Source organism: Alosa sapidissima, chromosome 9 (assembly GCF_018492685.1).
Source record: "Alosa sapidissima isolate fAloSap1 chromosome 9, fAloSap1.pri, whole genome shotgun sequence".
Lineage (NCBI taxonomy): Eukaryota > Metazoa > Chordata > Actinopteri > Clupeiformes > Clupeidae > Alosa > Alosa sapidissima.
The window spans coordinates 36,346,536-36,369,341 of NC_055965.1; the positions used below are offsets into that span (position 1 = coordinate 36,346,536).

Consider the following 22,806-nt stretch of genomic DNA (forward strand, 5'->3'; position numbering starts at 1 on the left):
CATCATCTCTGGCCCCAGCTTGATAAAAACAAAAGTAGGCTCTGATTTAGCCTAGTCTACTGTGTGACTTCAACGAGGTGATCTTTAGTTTCGTTCTGCTTACAGTATCTCACTGCCACTTGCAACGCCTTTCAATGCAGTCCGCTGCCCTGTTTACCGGCAACGCTACAGCGGACTTAAACTGCCACCTTGTGGCGATAAGTTATTTCACAAAGCTGCGTGAATCACGGAAAGCGCGAATGAAGTGGCCACTTCTAAATTTATGTGGTAACACAGCCAATATTTTTTTTCAAATGTGCTTCATAAACATACAATACTGTACTACAAAAACACAAACATCTGAATTATACTTCACCCAAATAATGAAGGTGAAAGGAAGTTATTAAGCCTTAATGGTTCTTCCTAAAGGGGGTATTGTCAAACCTGCAAACAACACAGCCTGCATGCCATGTGGCATTGTTTACAAACTTGACCGCAGCGCATGTTTTGCAGGCAGGCGACGTAATTCCACTAGCGTGAAACACAAAATGGACCGGTTTTTAACTCATTGAGTGCCAAAATGTGTTGAGTGCCAAAAACGTAATATTACGTTTTTAGCTTTTTTTTTTAATTACGAAAACACACCTTATATGTGATTTTGGGAACTCCTGAGCCGTCCTGCTCTGCTCCCAGCCCGTTCCACTCCCTCGCGGCCTCAGCGAAGGCATGACCCCCGAGATGGCCATGCTATTGAACTCCACACAACAAACTTTTTTTTTTTTAAAGGCGCCGGCCAACAGGCCAACTAGAACGGGCGCCCACACAGCACGGTGCCTCTCACACGCACCCAAAAGTTTTAAAGTTCAGAGGGCCTTTCCGTCAAAGCTGCCCCACCGTCGTGAGTTCGCTGCCCCCAGTGTCTCTGCCAACCGTCCGTCGTCCAGGAACCTCTTCCTCGCCGCTCTCCCTTGGCTCTGCTCACGCGTCGCGGCCACCGCCAGCTCCAGCCTCGAACCGCTCGGCGCGGAGTCACTGCCCAGCGTCGGCTTCTCCGTGAACGCTTCTTCAGGCCCCTCTTCTGGCAAGATCTCCTCCCATGGCAGCAGGCAAGTCCAGACGACAGCAGAGGGCAGCTCATCCCGGACAGACAGGCTACCTGACGTGACTCGCAGAGACATCGGGAGATATCGCGGAATGTTGTTTGCAATAAACACAGCAGAACTTTCATTCCTACTCATTAAAATGAGCATGATGACTGACGAAATAAATTCTTATGATGTAGTTTAAATAAACCACTGTTGTCATACAGTTAACAGGCCTGCATTGTAGCACATACATTCAATATCAAGTGTTTTCCCTATATGTGTGTCTATCTACTTAACCAACAGCAGAAAATAACAGAATATCCAAACGTTTTCAGTAGGCTAGCCTACCATTGTTGCAGAAATCACGTATAAGAAGGTATCCCTTCGATTTCTGTTTATTTTCGCATATTCCAACATAAGGAAGCACCATGAGACTGCCGTCAAAATCGTCATGAGGACATTCCTCCCAAATGGCCCTATCACGTCTTTGAACTGACGTCATGAGGGCGTGTTTTAGCTCGTGCAGCTGGTGGAAGGCAACTGCAAGATCTGTCTGCAGGCTAAGACTCCCGCGATATTTTAAGGTCATGTGACATGGTGTCACGGTGGTAAGTCCCTCCCCGGCTGACAGAAGTCGGACAGAATTTTTAACCAGCAAGCATTGCGTCCATCCCAGCATGCATCACATCAAGTCAGATCTGCACAGATCTGCCCCAAGTCGAACACGCCTAATGTCTGTGAAACATTTCGTGACACAATGCTATCCTTAACTTTCACCAGCAGAGGTCATCATAGTGTTCTTGAGTAGCGTTTCTCAACGGGGGCGGTACCCCCCCTGGGGGCGTTTGAACACCGTCGGGGGGCGTTGTGAATGAGATAGCTGAGAGGGGGGCGATCAGGCACAAATCATTGATCACTGATATTTATTATAATGTTTAAGCATTATATTTGTTTGTTTTGACACAAAATGGAATGATTTGTGCCTGGTGGCTCCGTCTAGTTTCCTCCTTAGAGCGCTCTGCTCTAGAATCTTTGTTACTAACCTACCGTCTTTGCCGGCCAAAGATTCTACAGTGGAGCGCTCTAGGCTACTTGCATGTCATTTCCATGGCAACATCTATAAACAAATTCAGCAAACTGACCGCCGCAGAGCGGGTTAAAATTACATATCCAATCAAAATGTACACAAGCACAATTACGTATACATATTTTTTTAATATCAAAACTTAAAAAACATGGCGGCAAACAAGAAGAAATGCAGACAGTATAGTGTCGATTACATAAACTTTGACTTTATTCCCTCACCTACAAATGTTCAGCTCTCGATGTGCCTGCTTTGCGAGCAGGTTTTCTCTAATGAGGCGATGAAACCCTCACGTTTAAAGGATCACCTGAATAAAATGCATCCTGACAAGGCATCTCATGATGCGGCTTATTTCAATGCCCTCAAAAAGAAACATTCAAGACGGACCATTTCGAATCTGTTCGCACGGAAGACAAACCAGACAGAGAACGGGTTAGTGGCGTCCTACAATATTTCTTTACTGATAGCTAAGTCTGGCACACCATTTACTGTAGGAGAAAAGCTGGTTCTCCCAGCGATTAAAGAGGTTGTGGGATAATTTTTATTTTTCTCATTGAATGTTTAGTATACCTTATATACATGTAGTGAAATCTAATTGTCATCTCCTTAACTCTGACCCTTGTGTTTTCTGAAACTCCTATGTTGGAATGTTTAGTTAGATTAACCCCTGTGTCACCGAACTGTGGGTAACCCTCAGGATGGGGGGTCGTAAACATTTCTTATCTCTGTGTTAAAATACCAGATGGTTAAGTGAATAATGGAGGGTGACAACTTGTGATTTTCCATGGGTGTGGGGTAAGGGTATAAGAGTCGGCTTCACCCACAGATGTGTGGGCTTGTTACTTTGACATTTCATGTGTGTAACATGCTCCCGGCGTCGTGAATAAGGCCTAGTCCACACGTACCAAACCGATCTTTTTTTCCTCCGTCTTCCCTGGAACCGTATCAAGAATATTTGCGTCCAAACGGATCCATCTCAACACGACTCAACACGTTACTTCATACCCCAGGCCTATAGGTGGCACTGTTTCTTTACAGAAATTGACCAAAACTTGCACAACTTGCGCTTTAAAAACAGACAGAATAGGCTACGACGAAATGGCTAGTGCAAGGAAACCAGAATTGTTTGTGTGGACTGAGTGAACTGTCAACTGTAGTCAACACAGCTCTTCAGACAGCTGTGCCTGGCGAGGCAGTTGCCTTTGGAGAGCCAGCGCACCTCGGTGTGGAGCAACAGATGCTCGAAGGCCTCATCATTCTCGCCACACAGCTGCCTGAAGAGCCTATCATTAAGAGCATGGGCTTTGATTTTATTTATTGCTTTTACTGCTGTGTTGAGTGACTTGTGGAGAGATGGGCTGATGGCTTTGGACGCGAGGTTGTGACGGTGGAGGACACAGTGCAGATCTTGCGCATGTGCAGATTGTGGAGGACACAGTGCAGACGGTGGAGACGGTGGAGGACACAGTGCAGATCTTGCGCATGTGCAGATTGTATCGTGCAGGCAGCATCGATAGTAGGCTACTGACTCAAGCTTCAACACTCTGTCGAAACAGTTTGCTTCACCGGAGGGATACAAGTGTCGATGCCTCAGTGTCGAACGTCCTATAACTAACACATGTCTTTTAGCTTGTTGTAACGGGTGACACTACAGCAGTTATCGTGCGCGAATTTACTTGAGACGTAGGCTATAACATCGCCAAACGGAAGGAAACAAGAGATACCACGACCGCAACAACGCCGCGACTCTTGGACTTTCTCCGTGCGTCACTGTGCGAGCTAATATCGCTTGAAACAATTTGACTTCAACAGGAGGACGTGGGGATTTTAATCTTGGGGCATAGTCCCGTTTTAACTTTGGCCTACTGGGAAACGAAAGCAGATAGAACAGACGAACTAAACTCCACAAGTAGGCTACAACGACAACGGAGGGCGGAAAAAGCGTGACCAAGACCACCGTGGTTCTCCTTTGAAAAGTAAGTTGTTTCCCTGATTTGTTGCCTATGGGCTCTGTGACTGTCGTTGTCGCCGCTAGTTAGCGATTAACAACTCTCATTGACTTCCATTCAACACATCAAAACAATACTTCAAGTAGCATACAGTAGGCTAGGCTACAGGCCAAACGTTTGGACACCTTCTCATTCAATCCGTTTCCTTTATTTTCATGACTATTTACATTGTAGATTCATCAAAACTATGAACACATGTGGAATTAGGTAGGCCTACTTAACAAAAAAGTGTGAAATAACTGAAAACATGTCTTATATTCTAGTTTCTTCAAAGTTTTTATTTTTATTTTTTATATTTAATACCATATTCAGCAAGCATAACTTGACAAATATTCATCTGTGGGCCAAATAACTCCGATCAGACACCGCGGCGGTCCCTTTGCGTATCCGTACATAAATGGATACATCCGCCCCGGTTTCGCTTTGGATCCGCGAATGAGCCACAGATCCGCTGCGGGTCCGTTTTGGACCCGGTCATATGAGGGTTATCCGCCGCGGAATCATTTCGGACCCGCTAATCATCCATCCCGGTGTTACCAGATATACGGTTTCTGAGATTCTGAGTTTCCAGGGCGGAGTTTAGCGTGAATATTTATGAACGGAGGATGTCGTGCGCGAGTGCCTAGACGCCCATTGCTGAAGCGTGAATGAAATGGAACTGAAAATGTTGTCGAAGAAAGTAGAAGACCACGGCCTTTTAACACGTTTTTTGATGTTGTCATGTGTTATTAATGGAAAGTATGACTATGTTGTGTTCGAGTTTAGATGCAATTTGGCGTCAATGTTGTTATCTTGTGTCGCAGCCAGTCAAACAAAACTTTGTGTCAGATTCAGTGGGTCGCTTCCCATTAAGGATATTGGCGATTTTTACACAGTAGGCCTTGATGGTAGTCTTAGCCTAGCTAGGCTATTATGTTTTTTTATCGTTTTGATTGTAGCCTAGCCTCTGTGCATCTGTAGTGACATGTTAGCCCAGGCAGCAACATAGCCTACATCAAATTGACCCACTGTATAGCCTACAACACAAATGTCTGTGCAATAAATAGCATGTTATACATGCCTGTGTGTGTCCTAACTCTGAACAAATGGCATCCTGTCATTGCTCGCATGCACATGTGATATGTTATTCTGAGACATAATATAGTATATATTATATAGGAATTACTACACATTACTACACATAATTAAACACACAAAAAGTTAATAGATTAATCTGCACTAATTTTTTTAATCAGTTATTTTATCTCAAATTAATTAATCAGTTATTTTGACAGCCCTATATATATATATATATATATATATATATGCTTACGAGCCAAAATGGCCTTGGTTGCCATCTCACTGAATTTCTTTTTTTGGTTCATCCCTTTCCAATTAATGGAATTAGCTACACTGTCGGCAAAAATGTGTGCCAAAATGTTAAAAACAACATGTTTGGCGTCTCTTTCCCCCAATGGAGGCCAGCATCCCCACCTGTGGAAACAAGAGACTAAATTAGTGAGAAGTAAGAGATTGATAAATAAATGATAGAGAGATGATCAACATAGCAATGAGTGTGGGACATATCTCATGTCATGAATTACATCTTGATGGAATACGTTTTCAGATTGATATGGTTGAATCAGTTTTCCCTGAATGGGACAGGCTAAAATGTGTTAGCTGTAAACCTTTACCATCTAAATCCATGAAATCCCATTCATTCCAATAGGAAAATGTACTTTGATGGCAAATATATTAAATTGCCCAAGGGATATCACCGGGCACCCTCCCAAATCTTATTGATATGCCCCTTGAAAAAGCATGTCAATACTAAGTGTTCATGGACTTTGATGTTATATACCAATTGCTGTTTTTTGCTTTTGTTCCCTGGGTGTTTCAACCACCCTTCAAAGTGGTCAACCTCCTCGAGGGAGGCTAGGGGCAAGGAGATCTCCTCCGGCATCTCCACAACAGGTTCAGCAGCTGCCATTCTGGCCATGATGACACTCATGTTCATGGAAAGCTGGTTCATCTGCTGCTTCATGTTCTCCATCAATGTTAGCACGTGGAGGTCAGCAGCTACACATACGACAGTAAAGTCAGAGACGTGATATTAATGTCAGTAAATTTAGACATTAATGCTAAATGCAGCAAAAGCAGACAGCACAAACAATACTGCACAATTTAATTGAAATATTTTTTAGAAGCATAAAAATCATCCTTATTGGTTTTAATGTTTCTGAGTGAGTTTCTCAATTTAAAAATCATCCTTATTGGTTTTAATGTTTCTGAGTGAGTTTCTCAATTTAAAAATCATCCTTATTGGTTTTAATGTTTCTGAGTGAGTTTCTCAATTTAAAAATCATCCTTATTGGTTTTAATGTTTCTGAGTGAGTTTCTCAATTTAAAAATCATCCTTATTGGTTTTAATGTTTCTGAGTGAGTTTCTCAATTTAAAAATCATCCTTATTGGTTTTAATGTTTCTGAGTGAGTTTCTCAATTTAAAAATCATCCTTATTGGTTTTAATGTTTCTGAGTGAGTTTCTCAATTTAAAAATCATCCTTATTGGTTTTGTTGAATCATTGGTTTTAATGTTTCTGAGTGAGTTTCTCAATTTAAAAATCATCCTTATTGGTTTTAATGTTTCTGAGTGAGTTTCTCAATTTAAAAATCATCCTTATTGGTTTTAATGTTTCTGAGTGAGTTTCTCAATTTAAAAATCATCCTTATTGGTTTTAATGTTTCTGAGTGAGTTTCTCAATTTAAAAATCATCCTTATTGGTTTTAATGTTTCTGAGTGAGTTTCTCAATTTAAAAATCATCCTTATTGGTTTTGTTGAATCATTGGTTTTAATGTTTCTGAGTGAGTTTCTCAATTTAAAAATCATCCTTATTGGTTTTAATGTTTCTGAGTGAGTTTCTCAATTTAAAAATCATCCTTATTGGTTTTGTTGAATCATTGGTTTTAATGTTTCTGAGTGAGTTTCTCAATTTAAAAATCATCCTTATTGGTTTTAATGTTTCTGAGTGAGTTTCTCAATTTAAAAATCATCCTTATTGGTTTTAATGTTTCTGAGTGAGTTTCTCAATTTAAAAATCATCCTTATTGGTTTTAATGTTTCTGAGTGAGTTTCTCAATTTAAAAATCATCCTTATTGGTTTTAATGTTTCTGAGTGAGTTTCTCAATTTAAAAATCATCCTTATTGGTTTTAATGTTTCTGAGTGAGTTTCTCAATTTAAAAATCATCCTTATTGGTTTTAATGTTTCTGAGTGAGTTTCTCAATTTAAAAATCATCCTTATTGGTTTTAATGTTTCTGAGTGAGTTTCTCAATTTTAAAAATCATCCTTATTGGTTTTAATGTTTCTGAGTGAGTTTCTCAATTTAAAAATCATCCTTATTGGTTTTAATGTTTCTGAGTGAGTTTCTCAATTTAAAAATCATCCTTATTGGTTTTAATGTTTCTGAGTGAGTTTCTCAATTTAAAAATTATCCGTATTGGTTTTGTTGATATGGTTCATGTGATTCAACATTGTGCAAGCATATGTTAAGTCGTTAATGCTATGTCTGCGTAATAATTCACTTACGTGTACAGATGATTGGGTCTTTCCCAGAACGGCCCATATTCAGGCTGGGCATGAATTTCAGTTGCTCTCCATCTGTAACTAGACAGATCTGTGTAGTTCTGAGAGGAACAAGGAGATTGAAATAACTGCTGAGGACGAGGTGTAGAAAATGAGGATGGCACTGAAGGGGTGAGTAGTAGAGGTGGAGAACGGGAGGATGGCACTGAAGGGGTGAGTAGTGGAGGTGGAGAACGGGAGGATGGCACTGAAGGGGTGAGTAGTAGAGGTGGAGAACGGGAGGATGGCACTGAAGGGGTGAGTAGTGGAGGTGGAGAACGGGAGGATGGCACTGAAGGGGTGAGTAGTAGAGGTGGAGAACGGGAGGATGGCACTGAAGGGGTGGGAGTGGAGATGGAGAACGGGAGGATGGCACTGAAGGGGTGGGAGTGGAGGTGGAGAACGGGAGGATGGCACTGAAGGGGTGAGTAGTAGAGGTGGAGAACGGGAGGATGGTACTGAAAGGGTGGGAGTGGAGGTTGGGCGAAGTAGGATGGCCCTGGAGCTGGTTGTTTGCTGAAAAATAATCATAAATCATTTGGAAAGGGTTACATGGGAAATATTTTAGAGATATATTAGTGACATGAGGAACAGAAGAGTTCTAAAAAAACAGCAATTTAACAGCTTAACAATTGATTTCCACAATCGGACAAATACTGGTTATGGGCAATTCCATGCAAAACTGTCACATCCATCTAAATAGTCAACGCCAATTAAATACCATTGTGCTGGTGTTCTGGATGTGACAGTTTTGCGTGGAATTGCCTTTATATTTACAGTCGTGACGTAGAGGTTCCTGAAGATGGCTGATGTTGACCTGATGGTGATTGTGTTGCTGCCTTCTTGGGTGAGGCTCTCTGTCACTGTCTTCAGTGTCGTCATAATGGTGGCTAATTTTTAGGAGACAGACACATTTAATTTAGATTGACACTTGCACTTTCACATGAAACACACAAAACTACATAAATCATATCACCTGGCATTTGCACTTTCACACACTAGTACCTCTAACACTGTGGATACTTTGCACTTATACTCCCCTCTTTTGCTATTTATTAAATTACTTCCCTGATCTTTCTTTCTTTCACCCCATGTACAGACAAGTTGAACATTCAAATGCTAATTCAGTACATGTCTTACATTAGTATTTCTATGTACGGGACAAATAAAATCCTTGTATCCTTGTATTATATCCATTTAAACCTGACAAATATCATAAACATGATTCTCTTACATAGCTTTAGGCGTCTTTTTGCCTCAACCAACTCCCACATTTTCATCATCGGAGTCTAGCTCTGACGTGTCGCATGTCAGTGATTGCTTCATGCCTTGCCAGGCAGACAGGAAGTCACCTAAAAGAACATTTACATAGGTAAATCACTGGCATTAATCTTGACTCGAGATAAACTTGATAAACAAAATAGTTACTGCTGGCTATTGGGAGACACAGTACAAGGTAATTATAACAACTAGGTGACTCAAAAATGTATACCATAAGTTTTCAGCAATCGCACAGGATGTTTCGACCAGTTCAGGCCTGGGACCTCTGCAAACTTCACCGCTTTAGTGATCCGTTCGTCACTCGTATAATTTGGCCAGAAAGCAATGCCGTCTTTATACCAGGACTGGGACCTCTGCAAACTTCCCCGCTTTAGTGATCCGTTCGTCACTCGTATAATTTGGCCAGAAAGCAATGCCGTCTTTATACCAGGACTGGGGCACCACAGACATAGACTTTTTCGCATCAAAAAATTTAACAATACAGAACATTGTTTTGAGAGAAAGAGAGAGAGAAAACAATATTAGCCATTTACCGTACCTGAAAAAAGCAATCTTCAGCCCCTTAAAAATAATCAGGTTTCAAATATGAATGGTAAATAACTTGTATAAACACTATACTGCTGGTGTGTCTGGTGTGCATGCATTTTTATTAACAAAATACATTTTACTGGTGTCATGAAAGTGTACATGTACATAAAAATTGATGTAACGTAGAAGATGATGCTTAAGAAACTACATCTAACCACAACTAACAGACTATCACCTGTAATATCACCCTACCCAAAAATACTTAAAAACTAGAATTTATCAAACAACTGATCCTTCAAAAACAGCAAACTACTTTAAACTACACTACACTAAACTAAATTGCAAACTACTTCACAGAATGTAGAACTGGTATGGATGAAAAACCTCTTCTGTGGGTGAGCAGTACACATTTATATGCCCCTGCAGACACTTTGGCATACATGTATTGTTCCGATATTTGAGAGACACTGTAGATATTCAGAATGTCTGAGCTGAATGGGTATAAGATGGACTTATCAGAAAACCTTTTATATACGAATTAAATGCCATCATGACACTCCACAATGTTGTAGATCTTGCAAATGTCATCAGCAATGGCAAATACATTGTTTCCTGTTGAAACTTTGACAGTCCAATCGTCAGTAACCATTTGGCTGTACTGCCCTTTAACCTTTTTAGAAGCAAGGTCATTTGGAACTGGTCCAACAAAGTGGGGCTTTTTCAAACAGACTGATATTCTATCAGTGATTTGATGAGTATTTTGCTCAGACAATCGACGTACCATTTGGGCGAGGGGGCGTTGGGGTTTTCTGACAAGTCTTTTGAGTTTTTGTAAGTGGTTCTCGTATGGAAAGGCTGATATGTTGTCGAGACAACCATGGTGTCCTACATCTTGTGCTAAATGTATAAGTGAATGAACATTGTACACAATTGCGTCTCTGCCATATATTTCTCCGAAATGTGTAACAAACATATGGAGCAACCATTCGGCATACTGCCAGTGCATTGAGGACAAGGTTGGGCTTACTAAAATGGCAATGCTGGAAAACAGCAGCATGACATTTTTGTAAATATTAGTGTCCAAATATGAAGGCAGAATTACAGGTCCAATGTACAGCAAAAACATCCTAAATTCTGTTGCCTTCCACCTGTCAATGTCCCTCAATGTCACTGGTTTTCTCGCAAATTCCAACGGAATATAACGGTGCAAACCTGTTAAACTGTCAGACATTCGGTCAACAATTGAAGCAGGTAAACGGAATCTGAGAGCTCCTCTAAGCCAAATGTTCAAAAGCTTCCTAATGACACCTAAACAAACAGAATGCATATAATCTCCCGGAAACTGAGATATCATCCCTACGTTCAACCCCTGGAAAGGGTTAGGGCCCTGGTGATGCTCTTCATTATGTTTTTGGCCAAATGATTCATCTGTCCTGAGTGGGCAAGAGACTAAGGGAAAGGTCATTCTGCCAGATAGATACTCTCCTTTCTGGGAACATTTATCACATCCGAAATATCCATTGTGACTCTTAATGTTTTGTTATAAAAGCCCGGGCAGGGGTATCACAAATGACAGAATTTAACTTATTAACAAAATGTAACAAAAATCCAAAAAGACTTCTGCTGGCTTTGGTTTTTGTGGTCCACAAAACAATGCAATGACAACAGGTTCTTTAATTGGAAAACGTATTAAACATCCTAAAATTGGCCACACCTGAATCCCGCTACTCTTGAATAAGGGCAATCCATCGATTTTGACTTAGAGTTTTAGTGTGCAGCCATCTGCAAATGACTCAAATGCCTGTCGTAGCCTCATCACCCCGATAGGACCATCTTATTGCGGGGAAACGAGGTCATTGCTCCCCTGATTCGGTGACATGGTGAGATTCAGATTTTTCCTTATTACATTGTCGTCCCTCTGCTACGTTCCACTGCTAGCAACCTGCCGATTCAGGCTGAAGATCAGCACTCATATGCAGGATTTTTTTTAACCTGCGCACTTTTCTGTATTCTGCAGCTTTGAACGTATCATTATGTTATTTAACCGATATCACTGAAAATGAATTACTTGCTGCTCCCACATTTAAACCGCCTATGTCATTATTTGACAATCAGTGTGTTTTCAATGTTGTAGCCTATAGCTCGCCACGCTGTGGCGCCCCTGGTAGTTTGGCGCCCTGGGCAATTGCCCAGAATGCCCATGCCTTCCGCCGGCCCTCTATACAAGATTAAATAATGGTCCGCCCATTACATACAACATTAAAGAACGACCCGCCCATTACATACAAGATTAAAGAACGACCCGCCCATTAAGATGTATGACAGAATCCTACATGTGAGAGAACTTCGTTTTTCAAGATAATTGATTGGTCAGTGGGCGGTAGTTTTACACGATTTGAGCTACTGAGCACATAACCTGCTTCCGACCAGGTTTGGTTGACAGCATAAGACACAATGGTGATACAGCGACGCTAAAACAGAGCATCTACATCTTTTATTTGCCAGGGTAGTCACATTGAGACAAAAAACAACAACTAAAAAGACATCACATACAAAACTAAAAGGCACAAGTTGGGGCAGGCGTGGCCTACTAGGGCTTCGGACTTGTGACCCTTGTGTAGGGAAATGAGAGCGCAGGGATGTGGACTGAAAAACCGAGGCAGGCTCAGAATTAACAGTAAACTAAAATATTACTGATTGTATTTTCATTTATTTGAAAATAGTTAGGCCTTCAGAGAAGTCCTAGTAGGCCCTGTCTGTCTGCTACTGGCACAAATGAACCTGTAGTATGTAGCAACTTACCATCGGCAACTACTACAGTAATCAGAATGAGACATGTCTTTTTATTTTAGGTGGAGATCTTAAGACATAAGTACGGAGGCACCGAAGAGAAGCCTAATCTACGATCATCGCTCCCTGTTATTACAAAGTCAAGTCTGAAACAGAGTTTTCATACAGCAGAGATGCCGTACCCCTGTCCTCAGTGTGGCCAGTATTATATTGAAGAAGAAAAGCTTAAACGACACCAGCTTAAACGACACCAGCACACCCCCACCACAGACCAGCCGTGTGGTGGAGAAGAAAGAAACGTTTCCAGTGTCCAGTTAAAGACGGAACCAGTGGTGCAGGAGGACTGCAGTAGGTCAACTCGAGGACAACGAGGGACACAGGAAGAGGACGAGAAAGAGGAGGAACAGCCTGAGACCGGTAAGATATTACTCACTTATTCATTTGGCGCTTTTATCCAAAACCACTGAAGCCAGGGCTCGAAATTAACTTTTTTTCTCGGTGTCCCGCAGCTGTCCCGAATTATACTTGGCGCTGTCCCGGACTTAAACACCAGTGTCCCAAATTCAAGTTATTGTTTTTTCCCCATTCTACATAATAAACAGCATAATAATCCAAGGATTAAAGTTCTCCGTCGTAGGACGGATTTCCGTGAATTTGATTTTAGAAATGTCATATTTGAGATTAGGGCTGGGATAAACGATTATTTTTTAAACGATTAATCTAGCGATTATTTTTTCGATGCATCGATTAATCTAACGATTAATTTTTTCAGTCCGATTCGATTTCGATTCTCGATTATCTCCCCATTAATTGACTAATATCAATGTATACATGTTGATTTACATATCTGAATGAAAAAACATGAATTCCTTAACAAAATATATTTATTGCTAAAATTAGTCAGAGGTAGCATAAAACCTTGGAGCCTTGAAAATATATCTAGCTTACTGAAAAAAGTGCATCTTATTATTCTTCTTTCAGATGAAAATAACTCTTGATGTTTAGCATTCAATAAAAAAAATAAAATGTTCACCCAAAATACTTGTATAGAGCAACTGAAAGAATACAGTAACCAATGTAAACATGAGGGCTTTAAGCTAAACAGAGAGTGCTTTTCCAGCAAAAAATAAATACAAATTAACAGCCACAGTGGGAGCCAGCAGCCTGTCATGGCGTCCTTCCTGAACCAACAGAGAACATTTATGTTGAAAACACATAGGCCTAGCTTACTGAAGTGCATTAATTAAAGTGCATCTCTTAAATTCTCTTAAACTCTACCACTCACCTTTTTCTTAAACTCAAAATTCAAAAATAAAATTCATGTAAGAGTGTACAAGAGCAAAATAATGCATTCTGATGTCTAGCAAAATAATGCATTCTGATGTCTAGCAAATAAAAAGGTCACCCAGCCACCCTTTCTTAGAGCTACTGAAAGAATACAGTAACTATTGTAAACTTGGGGGCTTTAAGCTAATACAGAAAGTGCTTTTACTACAAAAAATAAATAATGAAAATAAACATTTAGAATTCAACAGTTATGTTGAACATAGGCCTAGCTTACTGAAAAAATCATCTTCATTCACAAATAACAACTTAGACTCGAACACTCTCCTTTCCCCTTAAGAATACTGTCTGTCTCTGTGTGTGTGTGTGTGTGTGTGTGTCATTGAAAACAAAATAGTCATATATTGGAGTGGAGGAATGTGAGCATTTCGACATGCTCTGGAGTCAGCCTTTTTTTAGTAACAATGTTCCCAGCAACTGAGAAAAGCCTTTCAGATGGCGTTGATGTGGCTGGTATGGACAAATAGGATTTGGCTACTGCAGCTAGGGCGGGGAACCTTATGGCGTTATCCTTCCACCATGTCAGGGGGTTGTTATCCCTTGGGATAGGGTTTTCCCCAAAATACATAAGCACCTCTTTCCTGACTGTCTCACTGTCCCCGGCCCCATCACCATTCTCCTGTCCCCGGCCCCGTCACCATTCTCCTGTCCCCGGCCCCGTCACCATTCTCCTGTCCCCGGCCCCATCATTATTCTCCTGTCCCCGGCCCAATCACCATTCTCCTGGTCCATGTTTTCTTCATTGCCGTCTTCCCCCTCAGAATCTGTGCTCAACAAAGTGTCCAACAAAGAGCAGGACCTCTTCTTTGGTGGGGAGCTTGCTGAGGCTTCCTGCCCCACAGCTGCCTGTAACAATTTCTGCTTCCTTTTGATTTCAAGAGCAACAGTCTGGATTTGTACTTGTAGTTTGAGTGCATCATCTACTGGTTTTGTACTTGTAGTTTGAGTTACTTGTAGTACTTGTAGTTTGAGTGCATCATCTAATTTCCGAAAACGGGGATCAAGAGCAGCAGCAATGAGAGACACATTTTTCCCATCCTCTTGAAATACAAACACCTCCTGCCACCTTGACATTATCTCCTCTTCTGCTTTGGTCTGGAAAAAGGTCATGGCAGCAGAATCAAATGACTTATTTCGGGTGGATTTCAGGAGACCCTTCAGCAGGGGGGGAGAACAGAGGCTGTGACATAAGGTTGACCACTAAGGAAAACCGTGGCTTGCTCATAGGGCTTGAGCACCTCTTCCAATTATTGATACGACACTCTCAGTAAGTATGGCAGCCTCCTGGGGGGTGCAGGGGGTTGTATTTTTCTTGCGAAAGTAATTTTCCACACTATTCTTCTTATCACTGAAAACATAAAGCACACATACACATTAAAATAAATATAATAATACACTAACAAAGAAATACAATATAAGATTTTATTATGTATCCACCTCAGCCTACAGGCTATGCCCATTGATTAAATATCAACAAGTAGGCTAATCAAATCCTATGTGTGTAAACGTCACTTGCGCAATCACGGCATGACGGTGAATACAGTTACATGTAGGGACTATTACGGGCGCCAATATTCCGTTTAAAACCGGAATAGTCCTGGCATGTAACTGCTTACTGACCCATCGACGACAATCAAGACATAACGTTACAACCGTTTGTTGACTTAGGTTGCTTAATCGTGTCATTTCACACTGTGAATACACAAATTAATTACACAGAAAACATACACTGTAGGCTAGCCTAAAACTTTAGGTGTCTACAACGTATTATAGCCTACTCCGACATCGAGTGCAAAGTGGGGAGTTGAAAAGAAACTTACGGTGCTCTGTCAACTGCTGCTGCTCCCGGGTGGTGTCTCTTCAGGTGCTGGTGCATTGCCGTAGTGCTGGAGCCATCTCCATTTTGCACAAACGACAAACCACGGAGTTGTTTCCTTTCAAATTGAAGAATTCCCAAACTTTGGATGAACGAGTGCGTGCCGCCTTGCACTTGTGAATCTCTAAGACGGCACTCGCGTTGCTACTACTGCTACTACTCGCTGGCATCTTTGTTTTGAGTCTGACGAATTGACGCGCATATTTTGCGTCGACGTCATCGATTACGTCGACGCGTTGTCCCAGCCCTATTTGAGATCGATGCAGATCCGCAGAGAAAAAAAATAGTCCCCCCCCTCCTATCACCTTTGCTTTTCCTTTTTTAAGGCAACTACAAATATTAGGTAAATGTTTAAAGACCTAATAGTGTTCTTGAGAACTTTGTGTCTCAATCAGTGACTGCTCAAGAAGATAGCCTACGTCAGCCATGAGTTTCGCTTTGTTTATGTTGTAGCTACACACTTGTCTCGGGCGTTTGCTTAAAAAAAAAAAACACGTTTTGGATATGATCCTATAGCTCTATGTGCGAATTCGGAGAATAAGCGTAGGCTGTGTTCTTTCCGTGCATCAATGTAGACAATTTCTTACTATCGCGAACTCTTGTCAGGGGAGGTCCTTCATTTTGGGTGACACCTATGACTTGAACAGATAGCCTGCTATGCCACCCGATGTAGGCTAGGCTACTATGATTGTTACAGTTTTTAATCAATGCAACTAACATTATGTGTACATTTAAGTGACGCAATATAAACCGTAGCCTATGCAATTTATTATCCCGTCTGTTATGACATGTACAACAATGTTTTTCACAATTTGTGACGGAAGGTTTTGACTGAGCTTGTTAACATAAAATAATAATATTGTCATCATCGTGAACTGTCGAGTTTGTGACGCACAGACAGCCTTGTAGCCTATTTTGCTTAGGCCTCACTTTTAACGACCGTAGGTTGTGAGTGTATGTTGACAAAAAATAACCATACAATTAAATATAGTAAAATAGTCAACTTAAAACTTTGCTATAAAATATTATTAATTTATAGCACAAAACCATAACCAGTAGGCCTACCAGAACCTCGCATATTAGCGTCATGATTTGTGTGTCTATTTGGCAAGGCCACTAGCTGTCATGGATGCGTTGTTGCTAAAGGAAGGCAGGTGTCAAAAGTTAAAAAATAAATGGAGATGGGCAGCTGTTGGAAACGGGGGAGAACTAACAAGCCATGGTGTAAAGAAATTAAAGTGCCAGGGGTTTGCTTTTGCGCGGTTCGCTGCAAGAAAATTGTTTATGGATGCAATAGGAAAACGTTTTAGCACGCCACCAATCAGAAGACCGCCATAAGGTTAACGTTCGTGCACTTCAGGACATCTTCCCTACCTGGTGCAACTAGCCACCACGACAGAGGTAGGCTACGTTTATCTATGGCTGACCGTTTTTACGTTTAGAAAGTAGGCTACGCATGTTCTTTCATAGCGCAACACGACATGTCCCTCACCATATCGCAACCTCTTGTCAACCTTATACAATCTGTTGCTGAAGACAAGTGCCGTCTCCAGATTGTCGTTATCAAATGTGCAGACCTCCTGCACGAGCACAAACAGTATTCCTGCTCATTGGAAAACTGAGTTGTCTGTAAAACTCAAAATTACCATGTTTTCATTAAATGCGGATGAGGCAACAAATGTGTTCTGATTCGTTACTTTGATGAGGAAATGGGAAGTCTTGCAAACTTGATTTTATAGATTTTACTTGGTGTTGAATTGCATATTAACAAGAAAAAAATCTCCCGTTTAAACACTTTTGGCCTGAAGTAATTGAATAAGAGTGTGTAAAAGCCTTTCTACAATATTGCTGCAGTAGAAAAGAACAGCAATGGCTAATCAGCAATGATCAGGGATGGTACTAAAATATATTTTTGTTCATCAGGAAAACTCGATCTCAATCAAGAACACTCTCAATTTGCCTTATTCACATGGCGGCCATTGGCGGCTAAAACAAGGCTACACAAACCATAGGATTGTTATGTTCTATGCATTCACCTGTAGGTGGCATTAATTATATAGTAAGTGTACCCTATAGCCTCGTTTTGGTTTAAACAATGGCCGCCGTGTGAATAAGGCGAATACTCCCTTTACTTTGCTGTTTGCATCTTTTTGTACATTAAAAACCAATAGGTCGCGACCGCAAAAGGGGTGCTATCTCTATAGGTAGATATGAACAACGTATGACTTATGGCCTGAAAAAAGTTCAGTCAAACGATTTTTTTTTTTCACTTTAATCCCTGAATAATCAGTAACTTAATTAACTCGTTCTGGTCCACCATGTCAGTTCTGAACAATTTATTAACCCTTAGAACCCGATTGACGCTAAGTGCGTCAAAAAACACACCCTTTCTTCTCTGTTACATTGCTCCGCGACTGTTCATCGCAACGAGATAAAACCTTTATTGCATGACAGAGAAGAAGTGGGGCTTTCCAAAGAGACTACGCACTTGTCTGTACGATCAAGTATGAAAATTTAAAAAAATCATGAAATTAAATCAAATTGCATCATATTTACAGTCTATACTTCTCTGCGTTCACCTGCGCACCCATTACTCTCGTTTGAATTACTCGCGAACCCGTGATCGCATAGATATGGCAAGCATATCAGATGAAAGAGGAGAAACAGGGCTATCCATTGGTACCATGGATATCGATCTTTCTGGCTTATAAAAACAGACTATTAACGTCATGTACACAAACCAACGCTGCACACCCATTGTACGTTGCTTGTTGTTTGTTGCTGAACTGCATCATAGCTCATTAGCATAAAGTTGACCAACTTTCTGCTTGATGCTCTTGTCGCTCAAGACAGCCAAAACGCAACGGCGACAGATTTGCCGCTTCTTGCAGCTGAGAGAAGCCGGCTTCCAGGCTTGACTAAAGATTCTAGAGCGAGCTCTGTTCTAGAATCTTTGGGCTCAACCGTCGTCCTACTATGGTTGTTATAGTTGCCATTCATAAGCATTAATATGGAACGGCGATTAAACTTTTTTTACCAGATCTACTTCATAGGTGTCCCGTTATTCAGAATTAAAAGCCACCCCGCCAGCCAATCAGAAAAGAGTGCTTCTTCTCTCCGGGTGATAAATAGGAATAAAAATGTAAATTTGCTTATTAAAGCACCCCCTAGGGACAGGTATTGGTAACTGCTTTTTTGTGAGATCATGCACTTATTTGGGACCTAAGGTGAAACATTTGTGTCTGTACCTGTTTTGGTAATGGCTGTAGATATGATTTTGCTGTGGAAACATTCATGTCACGAATTTCACTGAATTTCATGAAATGGTTAAAAAGCAGAACAAAAACAATAGGAGTCCCGCAGCTTCGCTTCTTGGACCCCTAATAAACACAAACTAGATGAGTTGCACTTACTTGACTAACACAAACTAGGTGAGTTGCACCTCTGTCTCCTCTTTATCTCTAATGACTTCAATGCATGCACATTTTTTTTCATATTTGGGTTATTTATTCATTTCATTTAGCAGACGATGGCCATTTCCGTAACTAAGGCTTTAAATTAAACAAACAAACAAATTTAGCAGACACTTTTATTCAAAGCAACTTATATATGTCGATTACATTACAAGGGCCATCGTCCCTGAAGAAACTTGGGGTTAAAGGTAAACTATGCAGTATTGGCAATTTCCTTATTGTTTTCTGTTTCTTCTTTTTCGCTGGCTCTGTTATGATGAATGTCTGAGAAACTCCATCGCTACCTTTTTCTAGCCGGTGCCTTACTTGTATGTGTATTTGAATGCAGTAAAGCAATTTGTTACACTCGTTATACTTCCTGACACTGAGCCTTATAGTGATGTACACTACCACACCCGTTTATTATACAGCCTTATTGTGATGTATTGCACACTACCCACACCCGTTTATTATACAGCCTTATAGTGATGTATTGTACACTACCCACACCCGTTTATTATACAGCCTTATAGTGATGTATTGCACACTACCCACACCCGTTTATTATACAGCCTTATAGTGATGTACACTACCCACACCCGTTTATTATACAGCCTTATAGTGATGTATTGCACACTACCCACACCCGTTTATTATACAGCCTTATAGTGATGTGTTGCACATTACCCACACCCGTTTATTATACAGCCTTATAGTGATGTACACTACCCACACCCGTTTATTATACAGCCTTATAGTGATGTATTGCACACTACCCACACCCGTTTATTATACAGCCTTAGAGTGATGTACACTACCCTGTTTATTATACAGCCTTATAGTGATGTATTGCACACCTTTGAGTTGTATCACAATGTAAACTCATCTTTTGTTAATAATCCCAGTTCCTGAAAGTGATCCAGACACTTCACTTCCTGAAAGTGATCCCGACACTCCACTTCTTGAAGGTGACCCCGACACCCCACATCCTGAACGAGTCCCAGACCGAGCCAGACTCCCCAGGCGTCCTGCAGCCAAGCTCTGGATGTCCGGCACCCCAAAGATAGGTCTGTACTCACACAAGAATATGTGTTTCGATTACCCCTTCACTTTCCACAATGAAAGGTTTAGACAAGAATATTCATCAGAGTGTGTTTCGATTAACCCTTCTCTTTCCTCATAGAAAGGCTTAGTTTTGGTTTGAATATATTGCGTACCTTTACACTGCTAACACAAACACACAAACACACAAAGGTTGTGACTGCTGGGCTGTACATCATAATAAAAAAAAAGACCAAGGAGCAGGACCGGAGCACACAAAGCTTTAAGTGATTTTTAAGTTGTGCAAACCGACTAACGTTTCGACGTCCATGCGTCTTCAGACTCTCAGACCAATCAATCATGCAGCCAGTTTTGCATCCTGTCAATTGACTCTTCGCTATGTCCCGCCCCCCTCAGCTACTGAAATTCTGTCTTCCTCTTTATTCTTTCTTTCAGGACTGACAGCGTTTCAGGTGTTCTCCTGTTCCCTCTGTCCAAAATCCTACACGGCTGAAATCTACCTCCACAAGCACATGAAGTTAAACCACCATGAAGAGTACACACGGATGGTGAGATCTGGAGATATCAGACCAGAGACTCTGAGCACCCCATTTTACAGAAATCCACCACAACCAATCAACAACGAAACACAGCGCGAAAACTCCACTGTAGAATCCAACTCATCGGCCAATAGGGTGCGCGTTCAGAGGGAGACACTGTTCTGCTGCTCTGAGTGTGGTAAATATTGCTGTAGTCGTGACGCTCTTAAACGACACCAGCTCATCCACACTGGAGAGAGACCATACCACTGCACTCACTGTGGCAAAAGTTTCACTTCTCGGACAGAACTTAAGGTGCATGTGCGAGTTCACACAGGAGAAAAACCATACCACTGCACTGAGTGTGGCGAGAGTTTCACCCAAATATCGAATCTTAAAACCCACCAACGCAGTCACTCAGGGGAGAAGCCATACCACTGCACAAAGTGTGGCAAGAGTTTCACTAATATGTTTGGCTACAAAACACATAAGGAACTCCACACTGGAGAGAGGCCATACCACTGCTCCCAATGTCGCAAAGGTTTCACCACATTGGGAGGTCTCAAACAGCACATGCGTATACATGCAGGAGAGAGGCCATTCAATTGCACATTGTGTGAGAGGAGTTTCACCTATAAACAAGAATTGACAAGACATGAGCGTGTTCATGCAGGAGAAAAACCGTACCACTGCACTCAGTGTGGTACCAGTTTCCATTCTGGGCAGGAACTTAAGATGCACCTGCGCGTTCACACAGGGGAGAAACCATACCACTGTGTTGACTGTGACAAGAGTTTCACCCAAATATCGAATCTCAGAACTCACCAACGCAGTCACTCGGGAGAAAAGCTGCACCACTGCACTGAGTGTGGGAAGAGTTTCACTCTTGCGCAAGGTCTCAAGGTACACCAGCGCATACACACGGGAGAAAAGGTGCACCAGTGCAGCCTGTGTGACAAGAGTTTCAGTCGGGTGGATGTGCTCAAAATACACCAGCGGGTGCACACAGGAGAGAGGTTGTACCACTGCTCTCATTGCAACAAGGGTTTCACTCAAAAAGGTCACCTTCAACAACACCAACGCATTCATACCGGAGAAAGGCCTCACCCTTGTGGTCAGTGTGGAAAGGCTTTCTCTACCCCAAAAGTTCTTAAGATACACCAGCGTACTCACACAGGAGAGAAGCCATACCACTGCGCTGAATGTGGCAAGGGCTTCAGCCAATCATCAAATCTCAGAACTCACCTGCGCCGTAGTCATAGTCATAAGCAGTGAAGGACAGCGTTAGCTTGACATATGGTAGCGCATGTACTTGACTCAGTAGACAGTAGGTGAACATTTACATTAGCCTAAATTGGATCGCTGCTTACACAGTGAAAGAAAGCTAGCTAATGTTAGCTTGACATGTATTTTCCAGACTATAAGCAGATACTTTCTAATGAGGAGTCGCAGCACTCCGTTGAGTGGAGGTACTTGCCTAAAAGGACTTTGCTATAAGTCACACTTTTTTTCATAGTTTGGCTGGTATAAGTAAGTATAAATACTCTTTTGATCCCGTGAGGGAAATTTGGTCTCTGCATTTATCCCAACCTGAGAATGAATGAAACACACTCAGCACACAGTGAGGTGAAGCACACACTAATCCCGGCGCAGTGAGCTGCCTGCAACAACAGCGGCGCTCGGGGAGCAGTGAGGGTTTAAGTGCCTTGCTCCAGGGCACTTCAGCCGTGCCTACTGGTCGGGGTTCGAACCGGCAACCCTCCGGTTCCAGCGCTGAAGCGCTAACCAGTAGGCCACGGCTGCCCCATCATCATACGCCAGGCGCTTATAGGGCCAATCACAATTCTCTGTTTTACCCCTTCCCCTATCCCTTCATCTTACCCCTAGCCCTTGTCCCTCGAAACAGAGTGGCAAGACATAGGGGTGAAAATATTCCCCTTGGAAACGAGATACCACTAGCCAACCATAAGGGAGAGTGGGATGATTGAAACACTTGAATTAACGTAACAGAGATCGTACCACACTGAAAGCTAATATTTTGTCACTAGCAACCTGTCTTCTGTCAAATAGGCTATCATTGCATTTTCAGCCCGGAATAAAACCGTTCAGGAATTATTTCAACAACAGCAGAACATGCCTATGTTCGTTCGCAGCCTACCTCCTGGTCCGGGTGAATGAAACAGGGATGGGGGA

At 41.7% G+C, this 22,806-nt stretch overlaps 1 protein-coding gene across 3 annotated transcripts in view; it reads left to right on the forward strand.

Annotated features, from left to right (window-relative positions):
- Positions 1-3,603: 3,603 nt before the first annotated feature.
- LOC121718888 (zinc finger protein 2 homolog) overlaps positions 3,604-22,806 on the forward strand; it is a 28,425-nt gene continuing 9,222 nt past the window's right edge. Inside the window, exons 1-4 of one of the 3 annotated variants that reach the window (XM_042104298.1) lie at positions 3,604-4,124; positions 12,424-12,778; positions 19,939-20,100; positions 20,531-20,643. In XM_042104298.1, the coding sequence (XP_041960232.1) occupies positions 12,535-12,778; positions 19,939-20,100; positions 20,531-20,643 (519 nt within the window). In that variant the 5' untranslated portion in view covers positions 3,604-4,124; positions 12,424-12,534. Of the gene's footprint in view, positions 4,125-6,121; positions 6,208-12,423; positions 12,779-19,938; positions 20,101-20,530; positions 22,077-22,806 lie in introns of those variants that run through there. The other 2 variants (XM_042104296.1, XM_042104297.1) reach the window with 2 other exon arrangements.